Source organism: Leptonychotes weddellii, chromosome 2 (assembly GCF_054177405.1).
Source record: "Leptonychotes weddellii isolate Sample4059 chromosome 2, ASM5417740v2, whole genome shotgun sequence".
In the NCBI taxonomy this organism is placed as follows: domain Eukaryota; kingdom Metazoa; phylum Chordata; class Mammalia; order Carnivora; family Phocidae; genus Leptonychotes; species Leptonychotes weddellii.
Window position 1 is genome coordinate 27,040,450 of NC_138370.1, and position 12,214 is coordinate 27,052,663.

Consider the following 12,214-nt stretch of genomic DNA (forward strand, 5'->3'; position numbering starts at 1 on the left):
GAACTGACAATGGCGAAGCCCTTCCTGAGTCCATCCCCTCAGCTCCTGGGACGTTGCCTCATTTCATAGAGGAGCCAGATGATGCTTATATCATCAAGAGCAACCCCATTGCACTGAGGTGCAAAGCAAGGCCAGCCATGCAGATATTCTTTAAATGCAATGGCGAGTGGGTCCATCAAAATGAGCATGTCTCCGAAGAGAGTCTGGATGAGAGTTCAGGTAAGAATGTGAAGCCATTCTTATATCCTCCCCTGGTATCCTCACATTGTTGTATGGCTGGGAAAAACTATGTGAGCCACCCACCAGTGATTTATTTGAATGAGGTCATAATAACATCATCCAGGAATATTAGGTGCTATCGTATGCTTATTTTTTTTAATTTAAATTCAATTAGCCAACGTGTAGTACATCATTAGTTTCAGATGCAGTGTTCAACAACTCATCAGTTTTGTATAACACCCAGTGCTCTTCCCATCACGTGCCTTCCTTAATGCCCATCACCAGTTACCCTATCCCCCACCCACCTCCCCTCCAGCAACCCTCAGTTTGTTTCCTAGAGTTAAGAGTCTCTCATGGTTTTCCTCCCTGTCTGATGACTTCCCATTCAGTTTTCACTCCCTTCCCCTATGGTCCTCTGCCCTGTTTCTTATCATATGTTTAAATGACTCCACAGCTCCTTTGCTAGCCTATTCTAGGAGGGTAAAGGGGGCATTTTTATCTCCCTGCTCTATATAACTTCAGCACCCAATTTTGTATGGAAGTTAATATTCTTACTGGAAATAAAACCTACAAGTCACGGCTTTCATTTTCTCCATTCTAAATATTTTGGAAGGCAGATCTTCCACTGAACACCTCTTTAAGCAATATAATTTCAGTTTATTTAATCTTTCCTCCTAGATCTTATTCTTGTATACGTCATTCTCCGTGGTCGGTGGTTTCTGAGTCTCCTTTAAGTTCTTTTGATTACTGTGTAATGACAGAGCCCAAATTTGATTGTCAAATTTGAATAGGATCTCCAGTATGAAAGAATTTAGGGACCATCTTTATTAATATGGCTGATTTGGTCTGTGAGTGGGGGATGATGAGAATAATGACCATATTGGTTAGTGTTTATTGAGCACTTACTATGTACCAGGTCTCATCTAAGCATTTAACAGACCTTATAGACCTTCCTATCTCACTGTCCTTCCAACAGTCCTCTGGGATAAATGACACTATCATTACCTTCTTATAGATTAGGAAACTGAGACTCAGAGACATTAAGTAAACCACGGATTTGTCCTGATCTGAAAGCAAGATCATTTGACTTAAAACTTGCAAAATTTAGGGGTGCCTGTGTGGCTCAGTCAGGTTAAGCATCCGACTCTTGATTTTGGCTCAGGTCATGATCTCAGGGTCATGGAATTGAGACCCAAGCTCAGCAAGCAGTCTGCTTCCTCTCCCTCTGCTCTTCCCCCTGCTTGTGTGTGCACACTCTCTCTCTCTCTAAAATAATAAAAAGATTTAAAAAAAAACTTGCAGAATTTATAACTTGTTAAATTTTAGTGTGTAACAGAAACAGTATATGCTTTTGAACTTTGGCTCCTCAGACTAACTGAAAATTTAGCTTCACCCTAAAACCAGTGTGCTCTCACCCTAGATCATTGCTCTTATTAGTCCCCATTCACTGTCTAGATAACAGAGTTCAAATAAGTCAAAAAGCCTGAGTATAATTAGGAAGTTTCAAATCAGCTTAATTTATTAACTATATGCCACTGCTACTCAATGCTAAAGGCCTTGCAGAGTGTTCAAAGAATGGTAAGATGCAAACAGCGATCTCTAGGACTTTACACCTATTGATAGGTAGAAGTCCAGTATACCCATAAGTGCACTTATCCTATGGAGGATTAAAAAAAAAAGATTATGCCCAATTAGGATTATCAGGAAAAGTGTAGAATCCATAGCATTTGAAAGGGACATCTATGACTACTTAATTCAAATTAAGTAACTGAATTAATTTATTAATTGATGCTACACTAAATGGGAGAGAGAGAGGGATCTCTCTGGCTTGAAGGTCAACATTAGCAAATGAAAGAAAGCTTAATATCTGTTCAGCAGGAAGTTTGATTTGGTTGAAATAGAAAATGGATGTGGAAACTGGCAAATTCAGTTCAATCAAGGGCTCAAAAGGCCTCAAATAGGAAGTGAGGGGTTCCTTACTTAATTTTATGAATCTTGGTGGTAGTGGGGATTGATTATGTTGACATATGGGAATGCAGTGTCTGGAGCTCTGCTTCAAGGAGCAAATCTGGTGCAAGTGTTTGGGAAGGTAAGAAGAAATGAGAATGGATGAGTTAGGAGACTTTGATATTTCAGTTGAGGGAAGGAAACGTCTGCCTCTAGAGTGGTGGCCACAAAAATAAGAACTACATTTCTGGTATGAGAAGCACTTTAACAAATCAGACTGAATAGCTGACGGAATGAATGAATGAATGAATGGAGAATATGGAGGAATAACAATCCCAACAGAAGCAGAAGGGGGATGCTATTGATGTAAGTAATTATATCAGCAAGGAGAGAAGGCTGAGATCATTGGACAAGCTGAATTTGAAATATTTATGGGATAAAAGGAAGAGGTGTAGATCTGGAGTTTGTAGAGCTCCAAGATAGAAGAGTCAGTTTGGTAGTCATCAGGAAAGGATGAAGCCATGAAGACAAAGGAGTTGTCAAGAGAGAATGGGTAATATGAAAAGGAAATGGATCCAGAGCGCTACTTCCTTAGGAGTCAGGAGGAGGAATATCAGCTGCCAGCAAGGAAGCAAGCAGAAAAGAGTATGCTCTCTTCCAAAGCAAAAAAGTGAAACTTGTTTCAAAAAGATCTTCGGGCAATACTCTGTTTCTTCCTGGGAATCGATAAAGAAGAACGCAAAGAACTAAACCTATATAAACAGTGCTAAACATTATACAGTTCTGAACTCATTTGGGATTGCATTATGGATGCATAACTTCAGAAGGTAAAGAAACACCTAAAACCTTATCACAATTCCCTGTTGCAGTTTGGAACTGGTATGAGGAAGGGAAAAAAAAAAAGTGCCTGTTTTCGAGATGTTCTTCAGACCAAAAACATGCTCAGAATTGTGGAATTTAAATGTGAGAACTGGAAGAGACCTTAGTGATAACCTAACAGGCCTGTTTTACACAATAAAAATCTTAAATTCCAAGAGCTACAACTAGTTTATGGCATAGCTACTTCTAGAACCCAGATATCCTGGGGCACCTGGCTGGCTCAGTCGGTAGAGTGTGCAACTCTTAATCTTGGGGTTGAGTTTGAGTCCCACATTGGGTGTAGAGATTACTTAAAAATAAAATCTTATTTTTTTAAAGATTTTATTCATTTGAGAGAGGTGGAGACAGAGACAGAAAGAGCACAATTGGGGAGAGACAGAGGGAGAGGGAGAAGCAGGATCCCCCACTGAGCTGGGAGCCTGACCTGGGGCTCGATCCCAGGACCTGGAGATCATGACCTGGGCTGAAGGCAGATGCTTAACCATCTGAGCCACCCAGGCACCCCTAAAAATAAAATCTTAAAGAAAAACAAAATAGAACCCAGATCTCTACTCTCTACTTTACATATGGTTTCCTGTTCTCCTTCCTAGTCAGAATATTGACAAATTCCCTTACTGATGTAAGGATGTGTTTCAGCACATGGCTCCTCATTTTCCATCCTGAGCCTGTTTCATATTTCTGTTTCCCAAGTGTATAATCCCATAGCTATTCCATTGGGATTTCTTTATCCCTCATCATTTCTGCCATCTCTGTGAGGGCTAATCCTTTATTCTAGGTCATGTTTCTGGCACTGTTAGGCAAGAGTTTATAGCAACTGAAGACAGAGATATACATTACAGGTATAGTATCCTTCTTAAAAAAAAAAAAAAGGATTTGGCATAATCAAGGCAAAGGAGGAAGACAAATCAAATCTTGGTGTCACCAAAGTTTCTGCTTTTGTGCTCCCAGGGTTGGGATCTTGTATACTCCTTGTGTTGGGAGAGACTGAGTCACAAACAAAGCAGCCCCATTTATCTTGGTGTGAAAACTTCAAAGGAAGTCTCTGAAATCTGGGAGAGGACAACAAAGGGAACAGCATTTGCCATGTGGGCAAAAGCCTGTAAAACAATGGGAGAATATGAAAGGCTTATATATCTTATATTCAGTTAGTCCAACTGGAAAGGACTCAAGTACCAGTGGCTCAGTGAGGCTCTGTGTTTTATTGTCAGATGTTTCTGGCTTAGATTTTGTCCAGTAATGAACTCAAAATGGCAGAATTCCATTGGGTAAACTCCAAATGAAAGCTAGGAAGAACACTGAAAAATGGCCAGATATTTTTTTATACCACTCCTAGGAAATCCTATATCCATTCTCATAGAAAGACCTCTTGATAAGTAGTGCAAGCCAATTTAACACTGTGCCCTCTTGTAATTTTGCAATGTTCTGTTTTGCTATTGCTTCCCCCTTTTAATTCCCCTAGCATTGCTAGGCAACTCCATGTCTTGCAGATAGCAGTGCTGATTACATTCTCTGTTTCCATGTAAAAGTCTCCCCTCTCCACTTAAAAAAAAAAAAAAAAGGAAAAAGAACAAAAAAGACCAATAAAAGTCACAAATTTCAAAGGAACTAGGAAGAACAAAAATTCATAACTGACAAAACCAGAAGAGATTATATACCAATTTTTTGTTGAAAAAGAATTTAAATTTTAGCAGCTACCTTTTTGAGAAGAATTTAATCAGCCCAACCTTTTCTTCCAAGTCATTTTGATTGAATCAATAGGAAAAAAAAATGTGTCTCTCCCTAAACAGTTTTCTTCTGTACATAATGAAAATCGCTGTCTACTGCACACTGCAATTATGTTTCCTAAGGTCTGTATTAATAGAGGAATAGTGGAAAATGGAGCAAGATGAGTGGAGATGGTGTACGCCAAACCAATACATAAGTGCAATTAAGGCTGGAAACAAAATGGCCTCCGGTATTGAAAAATAGATGCATTACCTCCCTTGGGTTCTTCAATGCCAAGCTCAAGCACAGGGCTTGACTTAATGGCTTTGGATTGGGTCTGCAAAATAACTCCTGCCAGTCCAGTAGGAGGGAAGGATGCCAAGAGGCCAAGGACAGCAGGACCACATTTGAGCAGAGGTAGAGAATTGTCTGTGTTCTTTTAGGAAGTTGGTCGTAACTGCTTATGTATCTTCGGCCAACATATTCTCTATTTCAGCACTCCCAGAGAATTTTTATATTCTTATTGCTTAACGTTTTTTTCCTTCAGAGTACTAATGGGAAATGCATAAGACCTGGGAGTGTTTGGAGGAGACACAGAATCTTTTGTGTTTCCAAATTGGAAGCAATAAGTCCTTGCAGTTGTTAAAGGCTGCAAACTGACTTTGGTCTTTCTGGTAATTTGGCCCCGTCATCTAAGAGTTCAAATAAGAAGAATAAAGATTGTTTGTTTTCACGCAATTTAGCTTGGAAAACCCAGAGCTAGAGTTCTTTCCTGCAAAAGGCACAATTTATTTGACATGAGTTACTGTGTTTGCACAGACATGGCTATACCTCTTAGTAATGTACACTTTCAGTTCTGTGCACAAGCCAAGGGGTCCTCTTTCACTTGTTCTGCCTCATTTCATTTGGAAATATGGGAACTCTTCTTCCTGGTGTTTTTCCTCTGTTAACATCTGGAGTTGAGAGGTAATCCCAACCTGGGGAATCGCGCCCCTGAGAAACAGGCGGAGGGTTCAGTACCAGAGAAATTAAGAGATTTAATGTAACAAACAGGCAGACGCACACACAAACACACCCCGAAAAAAAAAACAAACCTAACAAGAACCAGTAAAACCCATCCTTGGCAATCAAGGTAATGTAGCCTGTGGGAAGCTTGAGTTATCAATAAGCTAAACCACTTCTTTATTGTTCAATAAAAACAGGAGTTCCCTTAACAACGCTCCATGGCTCTTATCTTATTCTACCTTGGAGATATTGAACTCTAATGAGTGAAATAATGCGTATTCCAATGTGTTATGGGAAAAGTCTCAACTCCGGTAAACTAATATTTTTCTTCTTAAAGAATATCATTTCAGGGCTTTCATTGTGTGTGATTTCTTTTTTAAACAACTGGAGTCCCTCTCTGGGGATAAAAGGTTAATGGATTGTGTTGAGCAAAGGGAGAAGAGTAGAAATAAAAATGTATTAAATCTTTAAAGTTTGTATCCAAGAATTTTGCTGTGCTAGTGATGGGGATTTGGATATAGTTTCTTTCCAGAAAACCATTAATTTGAAGTTACCTTCGATGAGTCACAAATCACCAAGGTACATTTGGGAAGCATATATTTTAGTTCACGTAACACAGAAAGAATCAATCTCTCAGGTGTTCCATTGACAGTTTGTGGGTTTAAAACTCACTTTTATAGAAATGTTCTTCCATCCCACCCCAGATTTCATCTTGTTCATCACTCTGCTTCTCAGAGAGGGCTGACCTATTCTTAAAAGGTTTTCAGGAAAATAGTATGAATTCTTTCCATAAACTTGTGACAGAATATGAAGACCTTGTTTCTTGTGTCCAGTTTAACCTTAGCTACAAAAAGTTGGAGACTGTTTACACTCACTCCATCCTTAGCAGAGACGGAAAGCAGCTCGCCATTTATGTAATTTTTAATAACAGTTCCTGATAGGGACCAGAGATTTGTTGAAAACACTAAATTTTTTACCAGTGCCTTTGGACTTTTCCCATTTTTTTCTATTCATACAACACTCAGAAGTATGTTTTAAGTAGGAATGATAAGAATCTAAAAGAAAACCTGAAGACAGTAGTGGTTAAGAGCATGGGTAATCAGTGTTAGAGGGCACCATGTTTGTTTGAAATCTGGCTCTCTTTGCAGACTCTTTTTGTACATATGTTACCCAACTGCCTTCTACCTCAGTTTCCCCAAGTGTAAAAGAGCCATAATTTTATCTACCTCAAGGAACTGCTATGAGGATTACAGAGTCTGAGGGCTTGGCGTCTAGCAAGTTGGTCAATCGAGGTTAGCCTTCAAAAGGATAAGTCTAAAATGGCTTATTATTCCTTTTTTTTTTTTTTAAGTGGAGCAAGTGACTGTTGATTACGCCTCCAAAAACAAATAGAAAATTGTGAACTTTTATAATTCCAAAAAGACAAAAGAGCTGATAATATTGAGAGGCAAATGTCGGTCTTTCAGAGAGGAACTTGTTCCTGGCTTGCGATTCATTGCTTCAGTTTGCATTCAGGCTTTATGTTATTCTCCAAGCCAAGGCTAGCACTGTGGGAGGTAGAAGTTGTATGATGCAGACCCTGACCTCAAGGCATGATCTCCTCACAGCAGGTAATTTGAGTGACTGCTGGAAAGGAAAGTCACTGATGGGACGGCAAGGTTGGAAATCATGACCGTTGCCCACAAAGCTGTGAGTGTGATGTCTGAGTGAGTCATTCAGGGTAATAACCCTACTGTGTCTACTCCGGGCTCTTGAGTTTCCCTCTCTCTGCTATCAGACAACACTATCAAGTTAATTTGCTTTCCTCTGCCAGACACCTCTGTGCTGATTAATTCTAATCTCTGGTGTGGAAGAAACTGGAGAGCTTGAGTGTATTCTGAGTTTCTGTACTTAACACTGAACTTGTGGTGCTTCTGAGGAATACACGGAGTAGTTATTATCTTGGGGAAACTAAAGAGTATTCATTAGGCATCGCGCACATTCAAAGGATTACTATTTATTAAAATACATTTTAATCTTGTTGCTAGGATGAAGTGGCAAAAGACATTTAGCCCTAATTAAGCATCTGCCAGTAAAATGAAATATGGTCCTACCTTTTATTTTTTTTTTTTTTAAAGATTTTATTTATTTATTTGACAGAGAGAGAGATAGCGAGAGAGGGAACACAAGCAGGGAGAGTGGGAGAGGGAGAAGCAGGCTTCCCTCTGAGCAGGGAGCCTGATGCGGGGCTCAATTCCAGGACCCTGGGATCGTGACCCAAGCTGAAGGCAGTCGCTTAATGACTGAACCACCCAGGTGCCCCTGGTCCTACCTTTTAATTATCTACATTTAACTTCCTATTTTCAATAGTGTGTTGGCCTGAAGATATCTTATCTAAGTCCCCAAAGAAATGGAGGCACACTTCCGTGGAAATGCTTCCCTAGTATCTCAGACTTTTGAGACTTCAAATACGTGTCCCGATTCAGGTGTCCTTACGAGAGCCTTGCTTTAGATGTCATCCTAACTAGGTAAGGGGAGAGACTTCAAGTCGCCGGTGGAATGAAGCTCCTGTTTCTTCGAAGAGGTAGGAAGCCACTCCCACGTGGTGCTGAGCCATCTGCACTCCCGTCATGGTGGTTTTCATGCCGCATTGTTGGGGCAGGTTGAGAGGTCTCCTGCAATAGCCTGTAAGCTCCTTCAGGGCAAGAATCTTGAGCATCTAATCTAAAAAAAAAGGGGGGGGCGAGAGCGAGGTGCACCTGCATTGCCTCAGTCAGTTAAGCATCTGCCTTCAGCTCTGGTCATGATCCCGAGTTCCTCATCGGGCTCCCTGCTCGGCGGGGAGTCTGCTTCTCCCTCTCCTCCCCGCTTGTGCTCTCTCACGCGATCTCTGTCACTATCTCTCAGATAAATAAATGAAATCTTTAAAAAAAAAGAACCTTGAGCATCTACTTTGTCATGGTCTCCTCAGCCCCTAGCAGAGTGGCAGGCACATTTGATGCGCTAGGTTATTGTTTTCAAATAATGTATGTTGCAAACTGTGTAACATCTTTGATGTATTTCCTATGATGTGGGACCTGCGGCAGGATAAGAATAGAAACAACAATAATGTGGTGTTAGGATGAAATAAGGTCATGCATGTGATGGCACTAATAAAGTAAAGGGCTATAGAATGGTAGAATAATCAGTAATGATAATAGCAATGTTATTCAAAATATGGGGAAGCTTCTCATTGTGGAAGCCTGTTTTCGAGGCTCCAGCCCTGGATGAGGAAGAGGCACATGAAAAGCATTCCCTTCTAGAAGTGGTGGATCCCTTCCTCCAGCAGAATGGTTGTTTTCTGTCTTCTCAGGAGACTGTGGAGTAAGGACAGACTGTCTCAGAGCCAAATACAGGCATCAGAGGGGACTGAGACACCTTGGCAAATGATGGTTCATCAGAGCAGTCTCCTGAATAGGAGATGGTTGCTTTTCAGGAGGAGTTTGATTTTTTCTTTTCCTCTCCCGAAGAAATGAGGAAGGCCCTATGCTACTCATGAAGCTATACTGGAAAGAGTTTTTTGGAGCTTTGTCTACGGAAAGCAATTCTCTTGGTAAATCCCCAACTGCGAAACATTACAACGTGGAAAACGAAGCACGGGGTTGGTCAAACGCTGAGCTACCCTGGCCCAGGGAAAGGGCCACAGAGCCTCAGATGAGAAAACAATTCACCAAAACTGGTTTGCTAGTTTCTGACTTTGTCCGGGTGGTTTTGGGATATGAACAGTATCTCCGAGGAGGAAGAGGATCCTTAAGCTCCCGTCTTAAATCTAGTCTTCTCCAGTGTAGTTAAGCCAAGCATCCGGCTACAGAGGGACCTCCAAACGACTGAAGGACAGGAAGCTGTGAGGGGTGGCAAGCATCGGAGAGCTGGGTCGAATTCCTCCCTAAGTGCCCATCACTAGGTGTATGTGAGAGCAGGTTGGCAACCGTCACAACAGCAGGATGCTGCCACTGGGCTTTGTGGAAGTGTGATAATGAGCAGTAGATAAAAGGCGTGGGACAGCTGTTAGGCACCGGGCTGCAGTGGGCATGGTGCTGAATGTTCTTTCTTTTCTACGCAACAAGTTAAGACTAAGGCTATAGAGCCCTTTTATTAAAAGTTGGCCAGGAATAAATGATTTTCCTTCTTTTTCTCGCAACATCTCCCTTCCCTCTGTCTTCTGTATTTCTCTTCTTGCAACGCTAAAGCGCATACCTTCAATTAGTTTGAAAATTCTGTAACTTTTAGTCTCCCAACAGGATTAGACCTGCTAAGAGTAACTAGTGTTTTCTATCTGATAAATAAGGGGATTACAGCAATAACTGCTGTCAGCATTTTTCTCATTTAAACAAAGCTGACAAATGATGAAGTTCTTTGCTGCTCTGTTATGTTTAGTACATGCAGAGCAATTATTCATCTGCTGCCAACATTAGTCTCCATACAGCGGAACCATCCAACAGCGTAGAAAGCTTATTAGCATATCAGTCCCATAGTCATATTTTTATATTCTGGAAGACTCTAGTCCATAACAAAGGCCGACGGTTTTAATTTACACAATAATTTAAAGGGTTGGACTTTTCCGTGCTTATTAGAGTTACACAAGTTATCAGGTACAGTGGTACTCTTATTTATGTGACGTCATCTTCTGTTTGCCTGGGATTTTTGCTCCTCGCTAGCATTTCCTACGAACAAGTTAGCTGCCTTCTCTGGAGATGTCGGAGGGGATGGCCATCTCTGCAACACTGTTGGATGAACCACAGTGGAGGGGAGTGGGTGGAGGTTTCCTTAAATAGAGCTGTCTCCGTGGATGTTTGTCACGCGCACACTTGTGTGTGCATGTGTGTGCGTGTGTATGTGTATCACTAGACAGCTGTAATGGAGATTTGAGAGGGAATACACTACTTAAAAATTTTTTATTCAATAGAATTATTTCTTGTTATGGTAGAGATAAGTATAATAGATAGAAAGTATTCATGGTTTTCCAGGAGTTCTCTTAGAGGGAATGATTTGACAAGACTGAAGGCTTCCTGTGGGAAGAAGGCCTAATCCAGACAGATAGTGTATTTGGGGGTGTGGGGGTGGTGATGTCACTTGTGGCCTTTTAAAGAAGCCTGCCACCCCGATGCTCCCTGCAGGGAAAATATACTGTGTTTAGAAATAGGTGGTTTATATTCACTTGGCTTCTCCAGTCCCCTGGGAGAGCGTCTGTGAAGGACTTGTAACTGAGCCATCCTAACGCTGAAACTGTGACTTCAACATCGGGCTTTCACCTGCAGTTAGTCTAAAGGAGGGGGTAAAGTCAGGTAGGACCTTCACGGTGACGGTCCGTGGTCTACAGTTTATGCCTCCCAAAACAAATATGCAGCTGTCTGTCTCTGTGTCCGTGTGTCCGTGTTTAGTTTCTGTATTTGATGCTCTGACATCTTGGGGTCTTGCTGCCCCTGGAGGGACTGTCCTGCCAGAGGGCTGGCTGATTCCCAGAGAAAGCCAACAATAGGCTTGTGAGAGTGCCTTTCATGTGCAAACCAGCCAATCCAGAGCCCATCCCCCTAGCCTCTTCTTTTATTAAGCTCTTGGACTGCGGGGCAGTAGGCCCCTATGCTTGCATCAGAACCAGGAACCTGACAACTAGGGACAACCATTATGTCCCAGAGCCCACTGAAATTATTCAAACTAGTCAATTCTAAGCCTGTTTACCCGGCCACTTTCCGTGGAAACCACAGTAAAGGCTCTTGCCCCCATTTTCCCCATACCCCTCTGCCTCCTAGCATCCCCCAGGTGGTCCTGCATGGTGTGTTGTGCCTGTTGTTTCTAGTGCTTTCTGAGTGTAAGGTCTCCTTTCAGGACAGGTGTTTCTGTTTCGTGTGCATCTTACCATACCTCAGTAAAACAAATCCTGGGTGTACTCTTAAAACACCATGGTGCCTAGATGAAATCATAGCAAGTTTTGACGTTTGGATGTGGAAACTCCCTATGTCATAAGCTTGATCATCCTGAACCATTTTGTGGTGGTGTTTGTCTCCATTTCCAATCTAGAGGAAGCTGATAACTTAGATGTCCTCATAAGATGGATAAAGAATAAATACATAGAATAGAATTGAATAGGCCCACCTTAGCTTGAACACATTTCTAGATTTTTTTTAAATTTTATTATGTTATGTTAATCACCATACAGTACATCATTAGTTTTTGATGTAGTGTTCCATGATTCATTGCGCATAACACCCAGTGCTCCCTGCAGAACGTGCCCTCTTTAATACCCATCACCGGGCTCGCCCATCCTCCCACCCCCCTCCCCTCTAGAACCCTCAGTTTGTTTTTCAGAGTCCATCGTCTCTCATGGTTCTTCTCCCCCTCTGATTTCCCCCCCTTCATTTTTCCCTTCCTACCACATTTCTAGATTTTTAAAAATTTATTTGAAGGGGGGTACACCTGGGTGGCTCCGTCGTTAAGCATCTGC

At 41.6% G+C, this 12,214-nt stretch overlaps 1 protein-coding gene across 1 annotated transcript in view; it reads left to right on the forward strand.

Annotated features, from left to right (window-relative positions):
* Positions 1–12,214, forward strand: part of UNC5D (unc-5 netrin receptor D) — a 234,638-nt gene that overhangs the window by 9,496 nt on the left and 212,928 nt on the right. The window contains exon 2 of the mRNA XM_081812892.1: positions 1–219. Within this exon, the coding sequence (XP_081669018.1) occupies positions 1–219 (219 nt within the window). The remainder of the gene's footprint in view (positions 220–12,214) is intronic.